At 41.5% G+C, this 26,890-nt stretch overlaps 2 protein-coding genes across 2 annotated transcripts in view; both read left to right on the top strand.

Annotated features, from left to right (window-relative positions):
- The window catches only part of thrb (thyroid hormone receptor beta), a 403,412-nt gene that overhangs the window by 154,554 nt on the left and 221,968 nt on the right, over positions 1 to 26,890 (top strand). The window lies entirely within an intron of this gene.
- On the top strand, positions 5,689 to 9,869 carry LOC307133955 (uncharacterized protein). The gene is made up of 4 exons (XM_079829351.1): positions 5,689 to 9,041; positions 9,146 to 9,240; positions 9,332 to 9,448; positions 9,530 to 9,869. The coding sequence occupies exons 1-4, from the start codon at positions 8,923 to 8,925 to the stop codon at positions 9,559 to 9,561; spliced, it is 363 nt and encodes a 120-aa protein (XP_079685477.1). The 5' UTR covers positions 5,689 to 8,922; the 3' UTR covers positions 9,562 to 9,869.

The following is a 26,890-nucleotide window of genomic DNA, read 5'->3' as shown; positions in this document are numbered from 1 at the left end:
CAGATTTCATTCATCACGAGAAGAGATGAGCAGAGCTGAGGTAAGCGCGACAGTCATTCATGACGCGTGTCCATTCTGCCGCGTTATCAGATCGCATGTGGAAGCTAAACTTTCATAGGAATTCATTGAAAAGTTGAAACACTCACTTTGCTCCGTACCGCTCCCTTATGAATGCCCGAGCCGAGCGGCAGCGGCCTAGCGCATTTACATTCTGTGAGGGAGATCCCACCCCTATGGGCGGGTTGAAAACATGCGGAACTAGCTCCTATAGTCTCTAGGCCAGTGGTCGGGAACCTATGGCTCGCGAGCCACACCTGGCTCTTTGACAAAAATAATGTGGCTCATCTCCCTGTAAATGATCGATAAAAAAAAATTAGACACATCAACAGAGATCCGCTCTCTGCAGAAAAAAAGCAGCCAATTACAATTCCCTTGTTGTACAGCCAACCGAAGTTAATGAAACGTATGATAATAACTAATATTCAAGTTGTACCGGCCGCGCACGTTCAGTGCTGTTAGCGAGTGTCGCGAGTCGCGAGTCTCGCGACAGCAAACAATAACCACTTGCGTTTCTGTGGTAACAGCTTCTGCTCTGGGATTCAAGCAGCTGTGGCTTGTTTAAGGTAACCGAAAACCATTTTTAGAACAGCAGCGAAAATATAAAAGTAGGCTATACAAACTTTAATATATCCTTTTATTGAAACTGGTGGTCTGTTGTGGAAAGAGACATTTCGAAACATTTCACCCGCGGGTACTTTCGCTTTTGCCGCAGAGACCCTTGTGATAAATAAATGTGTATTTATGATAATCCACGCAGATTTCAGTTGACGAAAATGAATGATAAAAGCGTGATAAGTCACGAAAGACAATTGAATTACTGACAGGATGTTGTGCACGCGCTCCGAGCGCAACACTGACAAGCACAGCTTTGTCCTCGGCTGCACGTCAGATTAATAGACTACAGAAATATATCAAAATGCCAAGTCGAGTATTCACGTAAACACAGTAGATGTTCACACATACAAAGAGGATTTATAACTCAACCTCACAAAGCCCTGCACAATTAATTCCATATTGCAATTTATTTATTGTTTTCTGCATATGTGTTTTTTTTAGTTATGGACCTAATAATTACTAGGCTATTGTTGAAATTTTATTGGGGAAAAAAGCATGTTTTTTAATAATAATTTAATATTATTTTTTTCTGTGGCTCTTTTGGAAAAATGCATTAACCAAAAATGAAAAAATGGCTCTTTGGTCAAAAAAGGTTCCCGACCCCTGCTCTAGGCTCTGGCCAAAAATCCTCCGATGACGCAAAATGACGATATTTGCGACATCGGAGGATTTTTTCCAGAAATAAAATGCACAATTATCTCGTCTCAGGGGATATGAGGGGGGAAAGTACCATAATTCGAATATACTACCGGGTTTCTACTGATATAAAGCTTAATGCTAAATCACTAAAGTGACCCTTTAAGTTGAGTGAACAATTTGTATACAGTCTACCGACTGAAAATGACCATTTCCCATCCAATGTAGTTCACTTTTGCCAAGGATGGCTATGTTGGTTCTGATCATTTCCCTTTTCACTATTTCCGATTTGCCAAGGGACATGCTCATGTTCCAATTTGATATTTCGGTAACACTTTACAATAAGGTTGTATTAGTTAATATTAGTTAATGCTTTAGTTAACATGAACTAACCATGAGCAACACCTCTGTTCAGCATTAGTTAATCTTTGTTGATGTTAGTTAATAAAAATACGTGGTTTATTCATGTTAGCTCACAGTGCATTTACTAATGTTAACAAGATTTTAATAATGCATTAGTAAATGTTGAAATTACCATGAACAAAGATAAATAAATGCTTTATAAGTGCAGTTCGGTATTAGTTCATGTTAGCTAATGTAGTTAACTAATGTTAACTACTGAACCTTATTGTAAAGTGTTACCGATATTTTTTTATGCAGTGAAGGTTGCTCCTTTCAACATAGGCACCATCAGTTATTGGGCTTCCCAAGGGATTTCCCCGCAATTGCGTCAAACTCTCACTGACTAATAGGAACCGGCCCTTGCTCATACCCAGTCACTATATTTATGTTTATTTTTGTCTTTGTTGTCTGTGAAATTTGTAACAGTTACTGTCAGAATACTAAAGCACACTTTTGCGCAGATTCTTTTGAGCTGAAATTGTATTGGTCATAAAAGAGTTCTCAAAACCACTAGAAACACTTTCATATGTTCAGTATAGAGTTTTGATGCATGGATCCGAAAGTGGTGTCCACCCTTCCCTTTGTGATGTGCAATATTTATTTCCACAATAACAATGACAGCTCTTGTCATGAATGGCACGCAGACAAAGCCTTGCTATGCTTGTGTTTCATGTGCTAGTGCATGTACTGAATGAACTCTTAGACTATCACTGTGCCAGTGATATAAAGCTTCCTGATCCCCCAGGAATTATTTTTTTGTGCTTTCAGGCTCAAATTGGCATTAGCCAGTTGGTTTGTAGATTGATAATTTATCCGTTTTATAAGACATGCAATCTATAAATGTCTATACACCTGCAACTGAGAGATGTTCAGATGAATTAGAGACTTATCATTCTAGAATGTCTGAAGTGCACTGGCTTATGGCTCTTTGGCAACTTAGAATCCATGTTTTTGGCCTTGACAGAAGCTAGAATCATTTAAAACAGAATTGGGAGACACTGAATGACTCCTGAATGTCGGATACCTAACATTTTATTGAACTGGAGATTAAAAGGCTAAATGATAGCTTCTTTTAAACAAGGTCTGTACCTGGAGAAGTGAAATTTAAAAGATACCATCTTTACTAATGGGTGTTAAAGTGCAGAGTCAACAAACAGATCTATGTATAAAATTCATAATATTGATTTGCTGAGTTTGCAGTATTTAGGCCTACTTACTGAATGTGAGAGCTATGGGAATTATTGCAGACTAGACTTAAACCTGCATCTCCCACATAGGCACAACTTTTTAAGTTTTAATAAATAATTAAATACATCACTTGTAGATAGTTACAGACCTGTCTCTCTCATACCATTCATAACGAAAACACTTGAATGAGTTGTTTTCAACCAGGTTTAATCTTTCCAATCTGGTTTCAAATGCGGTCACTCAACCAAGACTGCATCACTGTCACTGAATTCCTGCAGATTGTGAAAGCTGATTCCACATCATCAATCCTCCTGGATCAATCAGCTGCCTTTGACACTGTAAATCATCAGATACTTCTGTCCAGCTTCTCATCACTGGGCATCACAGGGGTTCCACTCCACTGGTTTGAATCCTATCTCACAGGTAGGTCTTTCAGGTTTGCCTGGACAGGGGAGGTTTCCAAAGCACATCAACAGCTCTACTTTTCATTTCAACCAGATGATCCCACACTAGCTGCACTAATTTCAAGCTGTCTGGCGGACATCTTGGCATGGATGAAAGAACATCACCTGCAACTCAACCTGGCAAAAACTGAGCTTCTCGTCTTCCCTGCCAATCCGACTCTACAGCACGATTTCACCATCCAGCTAGGTTCAACATCAATTGCCCCATCAAGGTCGGTCAGAAATCTTGGAGTTGCTTTTGATGACCATTTGATCTTCAAAGACATTCTCAGAGCTCAGTCATGCAGGTTTGTGCTGCACAACATCAACACAGCAACACAGCTTCTTGTCCAGGCCCTGGTCATTTCTAGGCTTGATTACTGTAATGCTTTTCTGGCTGTACTTTCATCATGCACAGTCAAACCTCTACAAATGATTCAGAACACTGTGGCACGACTTGTCTTCGATGAGCCCAAAAGGGCCACGTCACACATCCCTTTATCTCTTTGCACTGGCTACCACTCACTGCTTGCATCAAGTTCAAGGTATTGACAGATATACCACAGGCTCTGCACCCTCCTACTTCCACCTGCATTCTACATTCCTTTCAGAAGCCTACAATCGGTAAAGGAGCAATGGTCACTTAACCTCATCATAACAACAACCAAAAAATGCTATGATTTGACTTGCCTTTAATCCCTCTTTATTCTATCTTATGCTACTCTAAGCATTGTCTGAAAGTTTGTATTTTGAGATTTCGCTTGTAAGCGTATTCCTCATTTGTAAGTCGCTTTGGATAAAAGCATTTGCAAAATGAATAAATATATTTAGTTTGAATTTATTTGTATAGAACAGTGCTTCTAAAACCTGTCCTGAGGACCCCTCACCACTGCATATTTTGGATGTCTCTCCGGATGTTGGATGGATCAGACACACCCATTTTGAGTTTTTCAGTCTCTACTAATGACCCAATAAGTTGAATCAGGTGTGTAAGATGCAGTGGTGGGCTGAACGATATGTAAAAAAATATTTTATTGATAATCGCCTTAAAAAAACGCAATATCCGATTATTTAATCTGCTCGAGCCAACAACACTGCTGACATACATGTAAAACATTAGCATTGTTGTAATGTTATTGTTGCTAATAATTTACACACTGTTCTTATGACAAATATAATTGTTGTGCAGCCAGTAGGCCTCTCCCCAGTGTGGGCCCCTGGGCTTCAGCCCATGGAAGCCTGTGTTATATGCACTATATGAGAGGCGGCTCTTTGTGTGCGCTTTGGATGCGTGAAACAGAGCACAAGTACAGAAATGTTTAAAATGTTTTTCAAAAACTTGTTTAAATTCACATTAAAATGCACACTCAGGAATCGATAAGCAAAATCGATAATAAGTATCCGATTCCTGATCTTAAGTAGGCCTAAAGAATTCCAGAATTGTAATCTATTTTCTATTCCTAACCCTATTATCTACTTGTCTATAGAAAATATTTAATGCATGCTATTGCATGTGAATAAATATGTGTATGGTAACTATGGGGCTATGTGAAATATATTTGCAATCTTTTTTTCCGATATTGACATTGTGATACGAGATTGCGAGACATCGTAGATATACGATAATATGGCCCAGCCCTATGTTCGGGGATCCCCAGGACAGGTTTCAGAAACACTGGTATAGAAGTTTGGAAAGGCGTTACCCAGCTTGAGGTTAAACTGTGGGAAGTGTGTGAGTGAATGAGTGACGGCGTTCTGAGTGAGTTCTTTAGACATTCCTTCTTTTCTTTGTATATTTTAGTTTTTTAGTAATTTGTAGTAGGTTTATTTATGTCCAGTCGTGTGGTGATTATGGGTCCAAACTCTGACGGGTTTTCAAGCTTGACTGCCTGACATGGTTGCAAATGCATACCAGATGATTCAGTGTCGGTGGAGGAGCAATCGGAAATGAAATTGGTGCACAAAATATTTTGTCGGCGTCAATGATGAGTAAGGCTATTGTGATCTTTTTGAAATAATTAACTATGGTGGTTTATTAACGATCATTTTGTTGAGTGCGGCGTATCAGTGAGAGATAATTTTATCCTGGTATTGCCGCTGTCTAACCTATTAAAAAAGTGTATTCTTTCAAATGTCCTGCCGTTTATACCCCCAACGATATGCTTGAGCACAATATTGTGCCTTACGACAAAATCGTCAGTTCAATGAAGATTGATTCCTCTGGGCTTATAAAAAAAAAAACATGGTCATGCTCATAATAGACAAACGTGTCCCACAAAGAAGGATGCTGAACAAATTAACCATGAAAATGAGTCTGTGTCAGGCACTGTTAATGAGCAGGTTAATGAGCAGGTGAATCACACGCCTGATAAAAAATAATGAAACTAAAACTGATCAGCAGTCTGAGAAAGTTAGTGACTGCCTTATGCCTAGTTCAGACTGCGCGATTTTCAAACTTGTCAGATCACTGCTCTTTTCACACTGCATGATTATCTGGGCCAGCACTCAGTCACTGCTGTGTTCACACTGACCGATGGATCGGCGACAGGGGGTTTCACATTGCATGACTGTACAAGAGAAAGAATCGGTGACAGTTCTGTCCCGTCCGCAAATTACGTTTCACAACAAAATACACGCGAGAAGAGGGAAGGAAACAACGCAAGATCACACGTGCGTCAGACCGGAGTTCTTGCGCGAGACTGGAATTGTTATTAAAAATATAGACTGCAGTGCAGAAACTTGCGGTCCAAATTGTCTGTGCGCTGATTTGCTGCAAAAGGAGAAAAAGAAAAAAGATTATGGTGGAGGAAATGGTTGGGGAGACACAGGGAGCAATGATTGTGTTCTGCAAAGAGAGTTGGAGGTACATAATTAGTTTTGCAATGTGCTACTGTTGCGGCTAGTCAAGCAAATGTTTGTGCTTTGTTTCTGTTTGATATAATTATAAATATATCTATTAAAATACTGATATTCTGGTCTATAACTCCTCCCCGAACCTCCCGCTGCCTTGTATCTTGCTCTTTCATTGGCTGTCCGTCATTGCCGATATATTTTCAGTCAGAACACATTTCACACAGCAGAGTTTGAATCGCCGACAGGTCCAGATATTTAGCATGCCAAATATCTCGCGGGCGTCGGCGACTCATCGGCGAGTCTCTCTGATCGCGTCTTTGATAATTCACACTGCGTGATTGTCACTCACGTGCACGAGCACCGATTTGCCTATGATTTCGGGCATTTGTTGATGATTTCGCAAAACCTGTCGGCAAGTCAAAATCGGGCAGTCTGAACTAGGCATAAGTGAACCTAGATCATCTTATGTCGATAACTATGATGTGGTCCCCATTGTTACTGATGTACCGAGTGCAAATATTGCTGTTACACTGCATGAAAAGTGGGATTTTCGTCAGTATGTGGCACTGTAGATTGCCGTGGAACTTCAGGTTTACGACTGTGCACGGCAATTTGCAGGCAACACCGGAAACTGCCGTAAATTGTCGGAAATTGACGTGGGCCTTGCTTGGCAGTTGTCCCCCCATGACCCCCCCTTAATTCTAGGGGAGGCTTTAACATGTAAATGAACATGCTGTGAGCTACACAAATGCAAATCAGAGTAGCAGCAGGCGGAGTTCCCTTTCAGTCGGTCACGTTCGACGTACGTCGGACGTACCGACGAATTGGGATCACTTCTGGGAGCCCCTATCAGCTTCGAGCTATATAGAACCGGCCAATGAACAATTGGCGTGCGAGATTTGCATCTCGCGCTCCGCCCCGCACTGCGGGTATAAACAGGAAGCGAGAGCGAATGCACGCTGTCATTCACTTCGGAGCCAAACGGCAATCGAAAGACGACTCTCAACATTGAGTGTAAGCTGCTATCAGCAAGTTATTTAAAGGAGAACCTGAGAACGGGAGGAACGCGTGTTGGAGAGACGGCACATTCCAGCGGGATCGCGGTGACTCGTCTGCTGCTCTGTGGAACAGAGAAAACTGCTGTTTTCACAGCAACAAATGTGAACTCCCGCCCCAGGAGGTAGTAGCGGAGGGTGAGAACGGCCCACCTGATAGCCAAGCACTCCTTTTCTATGGTGCTGTACATCGTCTCTCTCTTAGAGAGCTTGCAACTGATGTACAGCACCGGCCGCTCCTCACCCTCCACCTCCTGGGACAGGACTGCGCCCAGCCCCCTGTCCGAGGCGTCTGTCTGCAGGGAAAAAGGGAGAGAGAAATTAGGAGCCTGTAAGAGCGGCCCACCACACAGAGCAGCCTTTATCTGGGTAAAAGCCTGCTGGCACCGCTCCGTCCACTGAACTGTATCTGGTACCTCCTTTTTAGTTAGATCAGTCAGCGGGCTAGCGAGGTCCGAATAATTAGGTACAAACCTTCTATAATATCCCGCTAGCCCCAGGAACTGTCTAACCTCCTTTTTGGTCTTGGGCCGTGAGCAGGTTGCAATGGCTGCGGTCTTGTCAATTTGGGGACGCACCTGTCCATGACCCAAGTGGAAGCCCAGATATCTTACTTCCACCCGCCCAACTGCGGGTTTTATTGGGTACGCATCAAATTTCGACACCGCGTTCACTTTTCTATAGTCCACGCAGAACCGAACCGAGCCGTCAGGTTTTGGGACCAAAACTATCGGGCTCGCCCAATCGCTGCTGGACTCTTCTATTACGCCCATATCCAGCATAGCCTCTAATTCCGCCTGAACGACTTTCTTCTTGTGTTCAGGTAAACGGTACGGCCGGCTGCGAACCACCACGCCCGGCTCTTTCTCAACATGGTGTTGAATGAGGTCAGTGCGACCAGGGAGGGGCGAGTTTGAACACGTCAGCAAACTCTGCTTGTAATGTTTTAACGTCAGTGAGCTGCAACGGCGAGAGATGATCCCCCCCGGGGCCAGAGCGAGTGATTGAGGCTTTTGAACCGCCTCCGGCCCGAGATCATCGTCTCCGCTCACCACCGTCGCAAGCAACACTGACTCCGCCTCTGACCATTTCTTTAAAAGGTTGAGGTGGTATATTTGACGTGCTCCGTCCCTATCTGAGCGCACTACCTCATAGTTGAGATCCCCGACTCGCCGTGTGACCACAAAGGGTCCTTGCCACTTTGCGAGTAATTTAGAACTGGAAGTAGGGGGTAATACAAGCACCTTATCTCCCGGTGCAAATTGACGAAGCCTAGCCCCTCTGTTGTACAGCTGTCCTGAGCCTGTAACAAATTCTCCATTGATAGCCGCCCCAAAGTGTGGAGTTTTGTTCTCAGGTCCAGGACATACTGAATTTCATTTTTACTCGCGGAAGGTCCGTCCTCCCAAGCCTCCCTAAGGACATCCAGCACCCCCCGAGGCTGGCGCCCATAAAGAAGCTCGAATTAATTCTGGAAAACATCCTTATAACAATGACCTCGCATGTGATTGGAGGAGCCCGACGAGCTTCTCGCCCTCGTCCAATCACGTGCGAGGTCATGGCCATGACGCGTACAAAACGTGAAGACGAGCTTTAAACAGACGTGTTTTGGACTTTTTATTTTTATACATTTCCTGTGTTTTTGCTGCTTTGCTTTTTCGTGATCAACAATGACAGGACGCCTTCAACTCCTCTGCATGGACACGACCAACTTTTTCGACAAATTTTCAGCTGTCTGGCGTCTTCACAACTCTGAGGCAAACTGCAGGCGCTATGAACCAGAGCATGGGTAATGTAATGTTATGATTTAAAGAATATGATTTTATTCAGCTGTATAAGGAAATTGATGTGTTAATAGATCCGAGCTTAAAACTGCACATTTTGTTTACACAGACTATCCTCGCCTCATAACGAAGTCGCGACCTCTTATCTGCTTGGAGCGATTTCCGTGAGTCCAGATTTAACCGCTGATCACGACGACATTGTGTGTATGTATAACTTCTAATGTTTTTCTCATTCCTTGTTTAATTTTACCGTGACTGTTTTTATTAATACCAGTCTCATGTAATTGTTTTCCAGCTGCCTGTAAGACGTATTATGAATCGACACGCCGGAGCTTCAGATACAAACAACCTGAACTTACATCGCAGGCGGAAACTGCGAAGTTTAGCTCGGAGTCGATCAAGAAGAAAAAGGGTAAGATTTATTATATTAGATCTGTTTTTGTCAATGTGAGTATTTTTCAGGTTGCTTATTGTCTTTATGATTGTATTACAGTTGCTGGAAGTGAGATGAATTGTGCTGGCTGAGGATGAGGTGGACATTTGGAAGTCCGCGACCATTGAACTCATATCTGATGAGGAAGACGGCATTGTTGACGGGGTGTCTGGGTGGATTGTGCGACCACCGCCCTCTCGCAGCCTGGAGCTCTCCGAACTCTGTGCCACTTTGCAATCCAGATTAGAGGCGATACCGAAATACAGGGCAACTCACCATATACACCTGTGTTTCCCGAATGTGTTGGGCGCTTCTTTTTGACGTTTTTGGAGGACAACATAAGAGACATTACTGCTGCACTGTACATAGTTGTGTGTTTAACAATAAAGCTTTTTCTTTGAATAAACAGCTGTGTGTTTATAAATGAAGCTCTTTCTTTGAATAAACGGCACGGTCCGGGCAAATTTTCCCATATTATCCTTGATGGTATGAATAGTGTAGTTCATAGCACAATAACATTAATCTAAAACATAAATTATTACAACATAAATTATATATTTATTATTATTATTATTATTGGGGTTTACATTTATAATGAGCCAGGGGGACCAATAATGATTGGTTTGCAGTGATCTGCCAACCAATCACGAGGGATTTTTCTTGTTTAACCTGTTAAGCTGCACCCCCACTTTGGGGCTCACAGCTGAAAACAACCTACCTGAATTAAAACAATTATAGCTCCTGAGAACAGTGTGCTACAGGCACAATTAAGGTATCTTTGGAAAGAAGACACTTGGGACTCTAATAAAAAGCAATCAGAGTTGATATTTCTCAAACAGATAAAAAATTATAATAGTTGAAATGCCTCAAAAATTATTTGCACTACACAGAATGTTGTATTATTTCATGTAAAAATATATGAAAATAGACCTGGAGGAATCCAGTTCAGTTATGGATTGAAAGCCACACGACTTATCAGTTTATAGTTCAAGTTTGAGGAAGATATAATGAAAAATGTGGTTCCTGCAAGCTTTTTTCCAAGACTATGTCTGTTCCATTTCTCCCTCCGCCTGCTTGAGGCACATCCCCAGAAATGACATCTCCCAACTAAAACAATTGCAGTTGCTGAACAATTTGCACTACATGCACAATTTAGACATCTATAAAAAGAAGACACTTTAGAGTTTATTACCCAAACATTAAAGTAGAAAAAAACTTAGAAAGACAAACAGTTATAGAAGTTGAAGTGTCTTGAAGATGATTTGTGCTACAATGAACACTTTATTATTTGATGTAAAAATATATGAAAATAAGCCTGGAGGAATCCAGTTAGTTAATGAATTGAAAGGCACAAGTCTCATCAGTTTATATTTAAAATTTGACGAAGATATCATGAAAAATGGGGTTCCTGCATGCTTTTTTCTAAGAATATGTCCAGGTGCCAAGAAACCTACAGGAGACTTGATAACCTAATGTTATGAAGTGTACTGCAAGCTGTTTTAGCCATCATATATGATGCTTGAATGCTTTTTCAACTATAAAATAATAGGCAGAACCATAAGACTTTGTATAAGTGATTTATTTGTACAACAGAACTTATAAAAATATAATAAAAATGAAATATTAATAAAAAAGAGCTAAACCTCTTTGCAACTGAAAATACAACAAGTAATATAAGTATAATAACTATAAATATAACTAGTAATATAAATAACAATATAATATAAATATATAGCTATAAAAACACACACAATTTGCAAATGTAAAAAAAAAACATTTACTGGCCTTTTACTGGCCGATTCAGGTCTACAACAGCAAGTGCAGATCTTGAAGAATCTGAAAGCTTCCTTCGCTTTTCTGCTGGTTGGCTGGTGCTTGGATGCCATAGCTCATCTGAAGACTCAACCTGATGCCTGTAGAATGGCAAGGAAAGGAAAGAGAATTAGCACTGCATTTATTATTTCTGTATAGTTTGCCCATTCAATCAACAATCACACTGTCATCATTCACTCTAATTACAGGCCATCCCATGAACAATGAAACTGATGGGCAGTCGGTTAGACAGCATTCATATTGACGGCCACCTATACATTCTCACACAGCCCAAGCATCAATCTAACGGCCGGCTATACAGTGAGCATTCATATTGACGGCGGCCCATACATTCTCACACAGTCCTACAATCAATATAATGGCCGGTGATACAGTGAGCATTCAACAATCACACAGATGGTCGGCCGTCCAGAACTTTTCTTTTTTCGTCAATTTGTTTTTTGTAGCACAGGGGAAAAAAATGCATTTTATATATTATATATATATATATATATTTTTTTTTCCTGTGTGTGCTAGAAAAAATGCTAAATATCAGTATATGTATAATCTATACTGGTATATTGTCATTTTTCTAGCACACAGAAAAACATAAAATAAATACAGTCTCAATATATACATATATATATATATATATATATATATATAAACAATTACATGTGTTATATATATATGTTTTATTTACACACACATGGGGAAAAATTATATATAATTTTTCCCCATGTGTGCTAGGAAAAATGCAAAATATCAGCATATGTATAATGCATACTGGTATATTGCATTTTTTCTAGCACACAGAAACAATAAAATAAATACATTCTCACACACATTCTCAATATACATAAACAACTACACATAGCAACTCACCGGTATGTTATTGGATCAACTTCTCTCTCAACAAGTACCGTCAACGCTGTCTTCACTCTCCTCAATGTTTTTCACATCGCTGCTTCGAGTGAGCTCAAATAAAGCATCTTCAGCACAATACAAACTTCCAGGGCCGGCCCTGACCAATTTGCTGCCCTAGGCAAGATTTTACTTGGTGCCCCTTGTAAGGTTTAGCACTACATGTTATCACTCTAAGTTGTGGAATTACTACTGTTTTATTTTTGTAATGCATTGATGTTTTTATTTTTATTTTCATTGTTGTTGTTTTATATGATGTCCAGTCCATTCTACCCCGTCATTATGTTCACGATATTATTATCATTATTTTATTTTTTAAAAGGCTGATGATAGTTAAACTATACAAACATAGCACCTACGCCACATTACAGCTTAAACACAAATAGCAAGAGTAATAGCATCCAGCATTCATGCACAAACTATTCATTGAGAACTAGCAAAAGTGTTTGTTTTCCAGTAGATGGCAGCAATCTTCCACTAAACTATGCACATTCATGTTTTCACCATGAATTAAACTGAGAAATTTTGATATTTAATGTGAATTTTAAATAAAATGTTGCTAGTTTAAATAAACCTGTATATGAATATCATTACTAATTTTGGCAAATACATTTTAAAATTGCCATATGTCCCCTTAAAACTGCACAACTGTAGAGTAAAAACATTAGGCTATTAAAAAAGTGATATTGCATGCGTTTTTATTTACAAAATCACACTGGCTGTGGCCTCTCGAGAACCCAGAACAGCTGTTTGCATAAAGTTTAAGGTAAAACTGGAATAAATTAGCGAACATAGTATTTTACTACTATGCAATTAAATAAACTGTACATTCATTCATCAATAAGCCTACATCACGCTACCTCTGTCTTTACACTGCAAAAAATGCTTTTCTTATTTAGTATTTTTTTCTTGTTTCCAGTCCAAATATCTAAAAAATCTTAAATCAAGATGTATTTACTAGTAAAATGACATTAGATATTTTTTCTTGTTTTCTGGGGGGAAAACACACTCAAATGAAGTGAGTTTTTGCTTAAAACAAGCAAAATTATCTGCCAAATGGGGTGAGAAAAATGATCTTATTTCTGTTTGGGGCGGAAACAAGAAACAAGATTCAATCAGAAACTAGATTATTTTTCTCACCCCAGATAATTTAGCTTGTTTTAAGCATAAACTCACTTAATTTTGATTTTATTTTCAAGAAAACAAGAACATATATCTTATGTCATTTTACTTATCTAGTAGGCTAAATGCATCTTAATTTAAGAAGTTTTAGATATTTAGACTAGAAACAAGACAAACATACTAAGTAAGAAGAGCATTTTTGCAGTGTATCCCTTATCTTCCCTGCATCAGAGGGCTTCTGTCTTTTTTGACACTACAATTCGGCCATCCATCATATCAGGCAACTTTCACCGTGTCTACACTTGGCGCGAGCGGCCAAGCACCGTAAAAAATGAAAGCAATCCTGTCTACATTAGATGCGGCGAGAGGCGACGCGACACAACAAATTCCCAACGTTAAACTGATCGCGCGTTATATTTCTGACGTACTTCAAGTAGCTTGGCGGTGGGAGATTGATGAGGCGGACCGGGAAGAGGTGGGGCACTTAGTTAAGTTAATATTTCGAATTAATTTGAATAAAATAGTATCAGTAATACATTTTAGCGCCCCTATGGATGAGTGGCGCCCCTAGCATTTGCCTATTCCGCCTATGCCACGGGCCGGCCCTGCAAACTTCTTTTGACGATCCATTGGATAATAAATTCCGTCCAGTTAGTAAGATTAGCAAACAGTTACTACAAAGAGACCGTCTGTACTAGCCCGTTAGCTGTTAGCTGTCAGATGACAGGGAGGGGTGTGTGTGTGTCACAGTCACACAGACTACGTCTCAGCTTCTCGTGAGAGAGCGCGCCACATTCAAATGAATAAATATTCACGCCCATGTGACAAATATATACATGAGAGGTCTCGTTGGAATCGTGTGTTCATTGGCTACATTTTCTGTCAGTCATGACGATTCAATGCTTTTATTGGCTCCAGATAAACAGACATTATCATTGGATGAGCACGTCCTGACATCAGCTAAAACGAGTGCTATGGTTGGATATTTTTGACTATATCGCGGCTATCTTTGCATGTTTTTGAGTGGGGTTAGTTGTATTATGTTCGTAACATTCTAAGCTATAAACCCATGCCACTTTATGCTACCGGGAGACGGTTTTTGGTGCATTATTTTATTGCATAACAGTCTAGTATGATACTCCGCTCCGCAGAAATGCGATGTAAACAAAGGATTAACCATCAATATTACACCGTTATTGTTTCGTTGGATTAAAATGCTCTATGGGATGTTATTCAGTGGACCCTCACCTTTCCATTCATTCTGGAACTTTTAGCAGTGGATGCGTGTGTGGCTCGTAATTAGGAAACTATGGCATGTGCTCTTTTTTTCTTATCAATTGTTTTGATGTGTATTGCTTACATTCATGCAAAAATACAGCCGTTATAAGCTTTTCATTGAAAAACAGTGGTCTGTCCTCGATGCTTGAGGTTTAGACCTTTAGAATGATATATAGTTTGTCTAGATTAATGATGTTTTTTACGTTAAATCTATTAACAAACATTACACTCGTGCTAAAAATAGCGCTTCAACCCGTGCACGCGCTCATGAAGCTTAAGGAGTTTTTAAAAGTAGTGGCTTCAGCCAATACTGAGTGAGTAAATTCAAGTCAGGCCGTTGACTCTCTGGTTTCGCTGCTATTTATATGCTAATTAGAGGCGCCGCACCTCCGTGGTCTCTACGCGGGGGGCTCTCCACCTACGTCATGCTTCGTTTACGACAATGTGTGGCACAGACGAACGTGACGTTCGCTGCCTCTAAATTGTCGAAATCTGCCGAAAATTAGGGAGATTTCCGGGAGTCTACAGGCGTTTACGAGGTTGAAAATCCCACTTTTCATGCAGTGTTACTGGTGATAGTGTAGAGATACAGGATGGTGCAGAACCTGCTGCTGCTGACAGCGCTAGGGATTCTGAGCACTTTGGAGAACAAGTGGAAATTGAGGGAGTGATGAATCTGATGGATTCACAAGATGTTTTGGAAGATGATGGACACTCTTTTTATGAGTCTAATAGTGAATATTCAGATAGTTGTGGTGACAGTATTTATGCAAGCTCTCGTTCTATGTTCACCACGGCAAAACAAGACTTCACAATGTACTGAGAGGTAAGTTGGCACTTATAGAACCCAGTGATGAGTGTCAGCTGGCACAGTGATCAGTCCAAGGCATGGGCTTCTGGGAAATGTAGTGAGTCAGTGTAAGTGTGAGTCAGTATTCGGGAGAGGGCTCCCTCCGATGATCAGAGGAGGGAATCACGGAGTTCGTCTCTGTGACAGAGCCCCCTCGCCCTCCACCAGGATAGGCGGGGGACCCTGATCAACAGACACCTCCTCTCCCTCCTCGCCGGGACCATCGGCAGGTTTGAGCAGGGATACATGAAATGTAGGGGAGATGTGAAAGTTGTTAGGTAAAGCAAGATGAAAAGAAACAGGAGTAATCTGACGTGTGATTTGGAAAGGACCAACGTACCTTGGACTCAATTTTTTACAAGGGAGTTTAAGACGTAGATCTCTTGTGGACAGCCATACCCTTTGACCTGGCTGGTAGGCGGGACCGGGATGACGGTGGCGATCAGCTTGCTCTCTCAGACGGCGGACAGCATGTTGCATGTTACTCAGCCCACATGAGATAACGGGACCAATCGTTCTGATTGTGATTGCAGTACGATCGTAGAAAGCGGGTAAGTTCTTGATAAAGTCTTTCTACCTGTCCATTAGACTGGGGTTGATACCCGAAGGTAAGGCTGACATTGATGCTCAGTGCCTTGCAGAAAGCGGACCAAAGGCGGGAGGTGAACTGAGGACCACAGTCAGACACAATGTCCTCTGGCAACCCGTAGATCCTGAAGACCCAATTGCAGAGCTGTTCGCCGTTTGCATGGCGGTGGGTAGCTTGGATAATGGGATGAGGCGGCAGGCTTTGGAGAAACGATCGATGACTGTAAGTATAGTAGTGTATCCGTCTGAGATGGGTAAGTCTGTGATGAAGTCAATGACAATGTGAGACCAGGGGCGGCGTGGTAAAGGTAGTGGTTGCAACAGACCGGCGGATACCTGACGGGATGGTTTCTTTATGTTACAGACGTGGCATGCCTTGAAGAATTGTGTAGAATCCTTGGTTAATGATGGCCATCAGAACCGGTTCTGCAGAATCTGAATAGTAGCGGCGATGCCCGGATGACCAGAAGCAAGTGAGTTGTGGACCATTTCGAGGATGCGGTCGTGGAAATTCACCGGAACGAATACCTTAGTGGGAGGACAGTCAGGAGGTATTTTGCCCTCTGCGTTGGCCTGTTCCAGTTCTGACATGATATCCCACTGTATGGGTGCGACTACAAGAGAGGCAGGTATGATAGTGTCAGTACTCCTTGGGTTGATCTCACCTTCAAACTGGCGGGATAGTGCATTGGCATTGACATTTTTCGACCCAGGACGATAGGTAATGGTGAAATGGAACCATGAGAAGAACAGTGACCAACAAGCTTGACGGGGGTTGAGTCTCTTGGCAGTGCAGAGGTACTCGAGGTTATTGTGATCTGTGAGGACAATGAACGGATTTGTTGCTCCCTCCGACCAATGGCGCCACTCCTCGAACGCCGCTTTCATCGCCAGCAATTCTCTGTCTCCGACATCATAGTTTCGTTCTGCTGCAGTGAGTTTTCTGGAATGATAAGCACATGGGTAAAGTTTAGGTGGGTTTACCTTACCCTTGGGACAGGACCGCCCCAAGTCCGGTGCTGGAGGCGTCAACCTCGACTGTGAATGGATCAGGATCAGTGTTGGGCACGTTACTTTAAAAAAGTAATTAGTTATAGTTACTAGTTACTTCTTACAAATAGTAACTGAGTTAGTAACTGAGTTACATCATTATAAAAGTAACTAATTACCAGGGAAAGTAACTAATGTGTTACTTTTTTTTTTCTTCAAATGTTCAAATATATCAAATAACTTGGATTCCCCCAATATTAAATATGTTAAATGAATGAATTGGACACTAAATAGAATAAATTATTATTATAAAACATTGTACATTAATGTACACTATTGTAATGTTGCTGTGGGACAATGTGAGACACCTATCAAATTCAATATATTATTGTAAATATTATCAGTAGACCTACTATAGTGTACATATTGTGTAAATATTATCAGTAGACCTACTATAGTGTAAATATTGTGTAAATAGTATCAGTACTTCTTTACTACTCCTCTGGTAGTGGAGCTCACGTTATCACCTGGGTTTTTAGCCACTAATGTTGTGGCTGTGATGACGTGAGGCTTCATTAGATTAGAAATAGAATTACTTGCCACCGACGTACTTTCTTCCTGGGCATAAGCTGCACGTTACATAAAATTTTTTACCTTTCACCTCAACGAGGGAAAAGTAGTGTTTAAACTTTCAGTTTGCGAAAGCTTCCATTGAAGTCGTTGGACTGCCATCGCTGATTGTGCATATGCGTGTGCGTCATAGGTGTGTGTGTGTGTGTGTGTGTGTGTGTGTGTGAACTCAACCTATCAACCTCAACGTTGTGTCCCACCCACCAATCATCATCAGTTATGTGTACCACCCAACCCAACCCCCAACACGCATGGCTGGCGCGCGCGCACACACACACACACACACACACGCGTTGCAGGTCCGACTGACAGAGAGCCTGTTCAGATGAAAACCGCTTCAATGATCTCAATTATAGTAACGCCGCATTTTTTTTCCTCAGTAACGCTAACGGCGTTGTAACGGAAGAAACAGTAATTCGTTTGATTACTCGTTACTGAAAAAAGTAATTCCGATAGTAACGCCGTTTATCTATAACGCCGTTATTCCCAACACTGATAAGGATGATGCAGGATCGGAGCAGTTGTGAAGCGCTCCTTCAGTTGTTGGAAGGCGTCGATGGCAGCAGGGAACCACTTGAGGTGAGGTTGGCCCTTCTTCACCATGTTGGTAAGCGGACAGGCTATGGTGCTGCAATTGCGTATGAAACGCCGGTAGAAGTTTGCGAATCCTAGGAAACGTTGCAGTTCTTTAATTGTGTTGGGTTGTGGCCAGTTGAGAATGGTAGATCCAATCCAATGGTAGATGGCAATGCCATCATGGCCGATAATATAACCAAGGATGGCGGTCACCATCTTATGAAACTCACATTTCTCTGTTTTGGCATAGAGTTGGAACTGAATCAGTCTCTGTGATACCTGTCTGACCTGCTGAATGTGTTCTTCTATGGTATCGGAATAAATCAAGATATCGTCGATGTAGACAATGACAAAACGATTGAGCATGTCTCTGAACACGTCATTCATGAAGGCTTGGAACACTGACAGACTATTGACCAGCCCGAAGGGCATGACGAGGTATTCATAATGACCAGTAGCTGTGGAGAAAGCAGTCTTCCATTCATCCCCTTCCTTGATGCGGATGAAATTATAGGCCCGACGAAGATTGAGCTTGGTGAAGTAGCGGGCTGTGCACAGTTGTTCCAGAGCCGCCGGAACCAAAGGTAATGGATAGCGAAATTTGATGGTGATTTCATTCAAACCCCGGTAATCTATGCAGGGATGGAGACCCCCGTCCTTCTTGCCCACGAAGAAGAAGCCCGCGGATACTGGTGAGGTGGAAGGACGGATGAAGCCTTTGGCCAGTTCCTCCTCGATGTGTCTTTTCATGGACTCAGACTCGGGTTGTGAGAGAGGGAAAATACGTCCCTTGGGAGGTGCAGCCCCTGGAATCAGATCAATGGCACAGTCGTAAGAGCGGTGAAGTGGTAACTGAGACACACGTACCTTACTAAAGGCCAGGGAAAGGTCTTGATGAGATGAGATTCAAGTTTATTGTCATTACACATGTACAAGTACAATGCAACGAAATGAAGTTTGGAGCAAGCCTCCGAGCCACAGCTATTTAAAGCGCCGCCACACGCTCTCCAGAAATAAAGAAATGCAGACTGCTAAGCATACATGCAAACAGTACATACATAGTACACACAGTACACGTGGTCACATGATGGTATTTTTTGTTGGGAATAGTAAGGGAGATAGGAAGGAGGAAAGGGGAGGCAGACGGTTGGATGGGGGCAGGGATGGGGGTGAGATGTGTATGATGCGAGTAAGAGTCTTGAAGCTTCCTGTGTTGTGTGAGAATGTTAGCCATAACTTAAGATGTTTTCAAAGTTCAGTTCTGTGGCTTGTCCTTGAAAGGAGATATGGCCGTGCACAGAGAACGAAAGCAAGATAGCAGGACCCAGCTGTCAAGCTGACCTCCCAACCGAGAGATAGGGACAGGCTGGACGTTGGGATGAGGGAAAATATCTTAATCCATTTAGCTGATCTTCGGTAATTTTCCAGACCATAATCAATCAATCCGTTCTGATCCTCAGCGTCAGTGGCGAGCGTCCGGTTCATGAATGGACCTGGACATTTCATCCAATTTCATGGTCAGACCAGACATACTGCGTAGCAGTTCACTAGCCTGACCGGATGGAGCCCACTCTTCCCTGCGTCTCCGCAGTCCGGGCTGAGATGTTACGATAAAGCTCCTCAATCAATGTCACTCTTTGATCTAATACCTTCAGTCGGTCACACACATCCACGAAGCACTCTTTAATTTCCACAGACAGCGGCTGGGTGAATTTACTGGCAGCTGTCTTACCAATTTTCCGATAGGTCAGGGCAATCCCAAGGCCGAGAAATAGGAACCCCACTATCATAATGCCAATTATGAATAAATCCTCAATATCCTCCACGGACAGGACTTCCAGGCACAGGACTTGCCAGCTGTTCCAGGCGTCCCGCGTGTAGCCCGCGGCGAAGGTCCCGTCCGGGCGGGTGGGTTCTCCAGGAGCACCCTTCCTCAGTGAGAAAATCTTATCAATCGCGCTGAGAGACCAGTTAATTAATTCCATTTCAGTATTTTCAGGAGTCCAGCAAGCAGGGAGTCAAGAAAAAAAGACAAAAAGATCAGCGCCAAAGCAGAGCGGGGAGCAGATAGAAGGCACGTCTGCTCTGTATGAGATCAGGAAGTGGAAAGATATTCCTGATATTCCTCAGGTAGTGAGAATTCTGGAGTGAGTTCAGCAGGTTCAGAAGTCCTTGTGTCTTGAATGGTTCTGATGCACAGATGAGGTGAGTGAGACAGACACTTTGATAAACAGTTCGAGTCCCAGTGAACAATTTGTCCTTCTCTCCAGCAGACATGAGGATTGTGAGTTTGTAACCATGGTAACCCTAGAATGACGGATGATGTAGACATGGGTAAGACATGGAATTGAATGCTCTGTGTGAAATATACCAGTCTGCATAGTGATGGGTTGAGATATGGTGTTCATGCGTCCAGTGCCCAGGGGCCGGCCGTCTATTGCCTCCACTGTTAGGGAAGAAGAACAGGCGGTCAATGGAAGCTGATGCTGTTGTGCATAGCTCTGGGAAATAAAGTTCCCGGCAGCCCCGGAATCCAGAAGGGCATTGGTTTCTAGTCGCATGTCGTTAATCAGTAATGTTATGGGCACAGATACACACATATCAGAACTGTAATAAGGATTGGCATCACTCACCGACAGTGGGTTTTCTGGACGGGTGCGAACTGGACAGTTATTTCTCACATGACCGGGACTGCCATAGTACAAACACAGACGGTGAGTTTAAAGTGTCAGTTGGTTTGAGCCGCTAGAGTGCGGAATACAAGAGCGTATTCAGCTGCTGTTTTTCGCCCCTGTGTAAGCTCCATCAAATGTTCGCCGGCTCCCAATCCATCAATCGGATGATTGGACACCTCTTTAAATTTCTGCAGGAAATAATCATAGGTGGGAAAAGCAGCTCCATCATCATTCCACACCGCAGTAATCCATTCCAGCACCCTTCCCGTGAATAGTGAACAAACTAGAGCGATTTTACCAGTATCAGTGAAGCACATGGCTGGTTGTTGATTAATGAAGCGGGAACATTGGTGAATGAAACCTTTACACTTTGCAGGATCGCCATCAAACTTTTCAAGCAGAGAGAGACAGGGATTCATAGGCGGCGGCATGCCAACCGCGGGGTTAATGGCGGCCGGGGCAGGTGGTGAAGAAGCCGTGTGGACAGATAAGTTAATACCTTGTAGTGCTTTTACTCTGTGAGACTTGTGAGGCGGTTGAGCTGGTGTTGATGGGCAACGAGTTGACTGGCTTGAGCTGACATAGAAGCACACAGGTGAGATAAAGCAGCTGGATCTTGGTTGGCGACGTCTTCTGTAACGAATCCTCACTCTGGCAGGGATCCATTTGCTTTATTTAATAACAATCGTAGTTGTACAGGCAAGGTCAGACAGGAGCAAACAGGTATAACGGGCAGAATCAGAAACAGTAGACAGGCAGTTGGTCAGAACAGGCAGATATCACTCACAGATCAATGTAACAGGCAAGGGTCAGTGGTAGTGATGTTACGTCTGACACAGACTCTCCGAAGCTTGCTTCAAACTCGAACGGTCCTTACAATGAACCACTGCTTCGGAGCTTGTATCATTACGTCACTAGTCACGTGAAAATGACTTCTGAAACAAACACACTGGTTCATTCCTATATTGAACCACCAGACTGCTTTGACAGCCCAATCCAGTGTTGATAGGTTTGAAACCTGGCGGCTGTATTTCTTATAAAAGTGACACCAAACCATGCTACATTATACAAGTACAACCAGTTACACAAGCACATCCTTTTCAACATACAAAAATATCAGTCCCACCAGTTAAAAAGTTATAGAGTTCTGCTTCCCACAGCTAAACAAGATAACGCTTTCACACATGATACAGCCCTGCTAAAAAAACTATAGAAACCATTACAGAAATTATTTTGGATTTAATGGTTTTCATGGGAATTTTTTTGGTTGTAATGGGAATTATAGTGGTCTCTGTGGGTCTCTACTGATATGTGTTGGGTTCTATTGGTGGGGGCATTAAATCCTAATGGAATATGTCCCAAACACACTACAAAAAAGAATTCTGTAGTGGTTTAAATGGTAAAAGCCAATGGTTCCTATTGGTATTTTAATAGAAACCATTAGAATGTCTGTGATGGTTTCCAACTTTTTTTAAGCTGGGCTGATCTTCTGTCCTTGTCTAAAGAAATAATTACACACACACATCATGCTTAATGTTTTATTATCAAGGTGAACACATGAAATTCATCAGTATCTGTAAAATTCACCTACATAAATTAGTTTCAGCACTAACGCTGTTTCAGCTTTGATCGCCTCGGTAAACACATAATAAACGGGGCGTTAACATATAAGCCTACTTGCATTTTATGGTTGACAGCTTTGCTGCATTACATTTACTTCACCAGGAGATGGTGCTGCAATTTCTATCTGAATGAAGCTTCGAGTAATGAACCATTTTCAATTTTTTTAAAAAAAGTAAAAAATCTTGCTCATAGCAGACTAATGTTGGAGGGGAGTGGTAAAGGATATTCAAACCCAAGCCGTCAAACTGCCGTCATCTGAGAAGGAACGCCATTCCAGACCGGAAGTTACTTTTCAGATTTTTATTAAAGATTACAGTGACAAAAAAAAAAGGCTGTGTATTATCTTGCACAGATTAATTGTTCACAAGACTAGTAATATGTGCTAACAAAGTAAATAGGGTCAATTTTGATTTCATGACGACTTTAAAAGCCTTCCTTCTGCCGGAGAAAAAATAGCGGAGAGCGGGGCACAAACTAACGCGGGGTTAGTTGTAGGGCAGCACGATAAATCAAACCGCAATCGCGATTTGGGTTATGTGCGATTATGAAAGCGCAAAGGCTGCGTTTTTAATTAAATAAATGCCCATCCTGTCAGTGAAGAGCGGCTCTGTGATCAGGAGTAAACGCTGCTCCGTCTGAAAGCACTGCGAGTTTGAGCCGCTTATAACGTGCGTTTAAAAAAACAACACGTGTCAAACATCTTCACAAACTAGTAATGCGTTCTTAAACCTGTTGTCCAACAAAATAAGTTTAATAACAGGTTTTACCTGCCACCACAAATTGGTTTCTAATCTGTGGGAAACACTGAAATAGTACTTCTAAATAAATGTATATGACAATCCATGTTTTTCTGTGCTGTGTTTGCCAAGATCACATATGATGCATATGTCTTTAAATGAATAATTTACTGATATAATTTAAATGTATTAAAAGTATATTTCACATGGTTTTCTAAAAGTGGCTGTTTATAATAAACTTCCATAAAATGTAGACACGCATCTTACTCTTACCTGACACTGACATTTTGGTTTGAACGTGAATATTTGTGTGTGTGTGTGTGTGTGTGTGTGGCCACCAACTGGCAGCAGGAAGTGTGTCACTTTCAAAAATGCTTTAATTCACTGTCTAGCTTTAAAAACATTCTAAACAATGTTTTATTCAAAATGTAAAAATACAGAATGTTTTCTGTGATGGTAGGTTTAGGAGTAGGGGTAGTGTAGGGGGATAGAATGTACAGTTTGTACAGTATAAAAACCATTAAGTCTATGCAATGTCCTCTGCCTTTCCTTCCCCTCCCCCCTCACTCTTACTTTCTCACGGTGTGTGTGTGTGTGTGTGTGTGTGTGTGTGTGTGTGTGTGTGTGTGTGTGTGTGTGTGTGTGTGTGTGTGTGACTTTCTCTCTTGATGATGATAATTTACCTCTTGAACCTGGATGAATTTAAAATGAATGTACTTTTTTCAGATCAATATATTTATTCATTTAAAATATTTAATCTAAATACCACTCTCTGTATGCCCTCTCCTCAATGAACAGAAAATGGCAGCATTGTGTTAGTTTTGAAGCAGGATAAAAAAAACCTTCTCTCTCTCTCTCTCTCTCTCTCTCTCTCTCTCTCTCTCTCTCTCTCTCTCTCTCTCTCTCTCTCTCTCTCTCTCTCTCTCTCTCTCTCTCTCTCTCTCTCTCTCTCTCTCTCTCTCTCTCTCTCTCTCTCTGTGTGTGTGTGTGTGTGTATGTGTGGAGGGGGATGGCTGGATATCCATTGCCTGGAGCATACGACAGCATTCTGATGGTGTAAAGTTTAACTCATACATTTGTAGGCATAAATGTGGCGTATTCAGATGACTTTGATATAGTTATTTTACATTTAGCGGGTTTGACTTTATATTGCAGCAAATTATAACTTTACATTTGAAATTAAACTATGACATATCACTATTCAGACAGGACTAGTTTTCTAAATGATATTTGATTTACAATTCTCATCACCCAACATCTGTGATTTCAAATATATTCAAAATAATGTTTTCAGAGAGTGAAGTAAAAAAAACTTTCTCCCACCATTTAGATTTTATTTCTTTTTGTTGTTAAAATCTTGTGAATCTTGTTCAATGTGCAGATTGACTCTCTCTCAGTCCTTCCCCTCCCCCCTCACTCTCAGGCTCACCCTGTGTGTGTGTGTATGTGTGTGTGTGTGTGTGTGTGTGTGTGTGTGTGTGTGTGTGTGTGTGTGTGTGTGTGCGGGGTCTCTCTCTCACCCTGTGAGTTTGTGTGTGTACCTTTCTCTCTTGATGATGATAATTTACCCCTTTCATAACATAGACTATCACAAATAACTTTCACTTGTGAATAAGAAAAAAAAGAACTATACAAATACCTTGAATTAAATACTGGCCTTCTGGACTTGTAACATTTTGAGGAGGAAAAGATAACTTTTCACATATTTGAAAGTGATCTATTTCATCCTATGACATTAAAAATCATCTACATTTAAATGACATCATGGGTGTGGCTTGTGGTGATAGTGGCACCAGCTGCTGCGGTAAATGTGACATATTTGAGCAATTTAAAAAAATGATCCTGTTTAAATGCATATTGCCTGCCATGCACAGTTAAGCTGATGCCACCGGGGTGGCGGTGCCACCGGCTTGGGCCCGTCATCGCTGCTCGCAGCTTTAATTATTATTATTATTTTATCGACTTCTCGGGCACTTTTGGGGCCCTTACCATGCTCAAAAACTCTTGAAACTTTGCACACGCATCGGAATGCGCGGCCATCAGAGCCGGGCTGAAGCGGATACCTGGGCGTGGCAGGGGGGCTCGACAGCGCCCCCTTAGGTGGGGTCTGAAAACTTGGTCTATACATCAAACACACTTGCACGTACATGTATGAAACTCAGTACACATATAGACCTCATCGGGCCGAACAACTTTTGTGCTCATAGTTGTACGTCAGCCAAACAGGAAGTGAGCTATTATGGGTTGTTCGGACAACGCATGCTCTGCAATTTGATATACTCCTCCCAGGCCATTATTTCAATCAGCGCCATACTCGGTCAGCATTAAGAAAAGACATTGAGAATGCTAAATTGCGAGCAGCTTTTTGATATCTCAAATGGTTTGGCCGTGGCGAAGCAACGAATTTATGGCAAGAAAAGGGAAACAGGAAGTATGTTATAACTTGTGCAAACATTGACTGATTTGGATGAAACTTCAGCTGAATGTTCATTGTAAGAGGCCGATCACATGGATATGACTTTTGTGAGTCAAAGTTATAACGCCACCAAGTGGCAGCAGAAAGTGTGTCACTTTCAAAAATGCTTTGAATCACCATCTTATTTTCACCCGATTTACTTCAAACTTCATCAGTATAATGTGAAAACATGACAGATAGAGACTTATGAAATGGATTCCTGATATTTTAAATAATGTTGCCATGGCAACGTGTCAAAGTTTAATAATCTTTTGGGTGTTTTTGAGGCTCTTAGCATGCTTGAAATTGCTTGAAACTGCTTGAAACTCAACACACACATCAGAGATTTATTAAATCTCCACCAAACTCGGTCAACATGAAACAAAGATACGAAAGATGCTATAATGCAAACGGATAGTGGATATCTCAAACGGTGTTGCCATGGCGAGGGATTAAATAAGGACAAAAAAGGGGAACAGAAATTGTCTCATATCTTGTAAAATCATATTTTGATTTCAATTAAATTAAGATTGTATGTTTGGTAATTGAACTTAGATTAATTTAGAATGACTATACTATTTTTCAGATGAATATATATATATATATATATATATATTTAATAAATATTTCTTTGAATAATCTATTGTGCCTCTGTGTGCTGCCCTTCCCTCAATGAACACAAGATGGCTGCATTGTGTTAGTTTTGAAACAGGATAAAAAAAACATTCCATCTCTCTTTCTCGCCAAGGGATTTGTCTGTGTGTGTGTGTGTGTGAGAGTGTGTGTGTGGGCATGTTTTTGTGAAATATCAGGACACAAATGTGTATAATGACATGGGCATGACATAGGTATTACGAAAAGAGGGTGAAATATGAGGACGTTCACCATGTCCTCACTTTTCAAAATGCTTATAAATCATACAGAATGAGGTTTTTTTTTACAGAAAGTAAACTGCACAGTCTCCTGTGATGGGCAGGTGCAGTGTAAGGGGATAGAAAATACGGTTTGTACGGTATAAAAACCATTACGCCTATGGAATGTCCTCACATTTCACAAAAACAAACATGTGTGTGTATGTGTGTGTGTGTGTGTGTGTGTGTGTGGCCACCAACTGGCAGCAGGAAGTGTGTCACTTTCAAAAATGCTTTAATTCACTGTCTA

This window comes from Gobio gobio (genome assembly GCF_949357685.1).
Source record: "Gobio gobio genome assembly, chromosome: 11".
NCBI lineage: Eukaryota > Metazoa > Chordata > Actinopteri > Cypriniformes > Gobionidae > Gobio > Gobio gobio.
The sequence above is the reverse complement of the archived record's forward strand: the minus strand, read 5'-3'. Positions and strand labels throughout refer to the sequence as shown.

Excerpts from the sequence above, each read along its gene's own strand:
- LOC307133955 (XM_079829351.1), top strand. The coding sequence starts at position 8,923 with ATGACAGGACGCCTTCAACTCCTCTGCATGGACACGACCAACTTTTTC. Across the intron at positions 9,042-9,145 it reads CGCTATGAACCAGAGCATGG|ACTATCCTCGCCTCATAACG; the intron begins GTAATGTAATGT and ends TTGTTTACACAG. Across the intron at positions 9,241-9,331 it reads TGATCACGACGACATTGTGT|CTGCCTGTAAGACGTATTAT; the intron begins GTATGTATAACT and ends ATTGTTTTCCAG.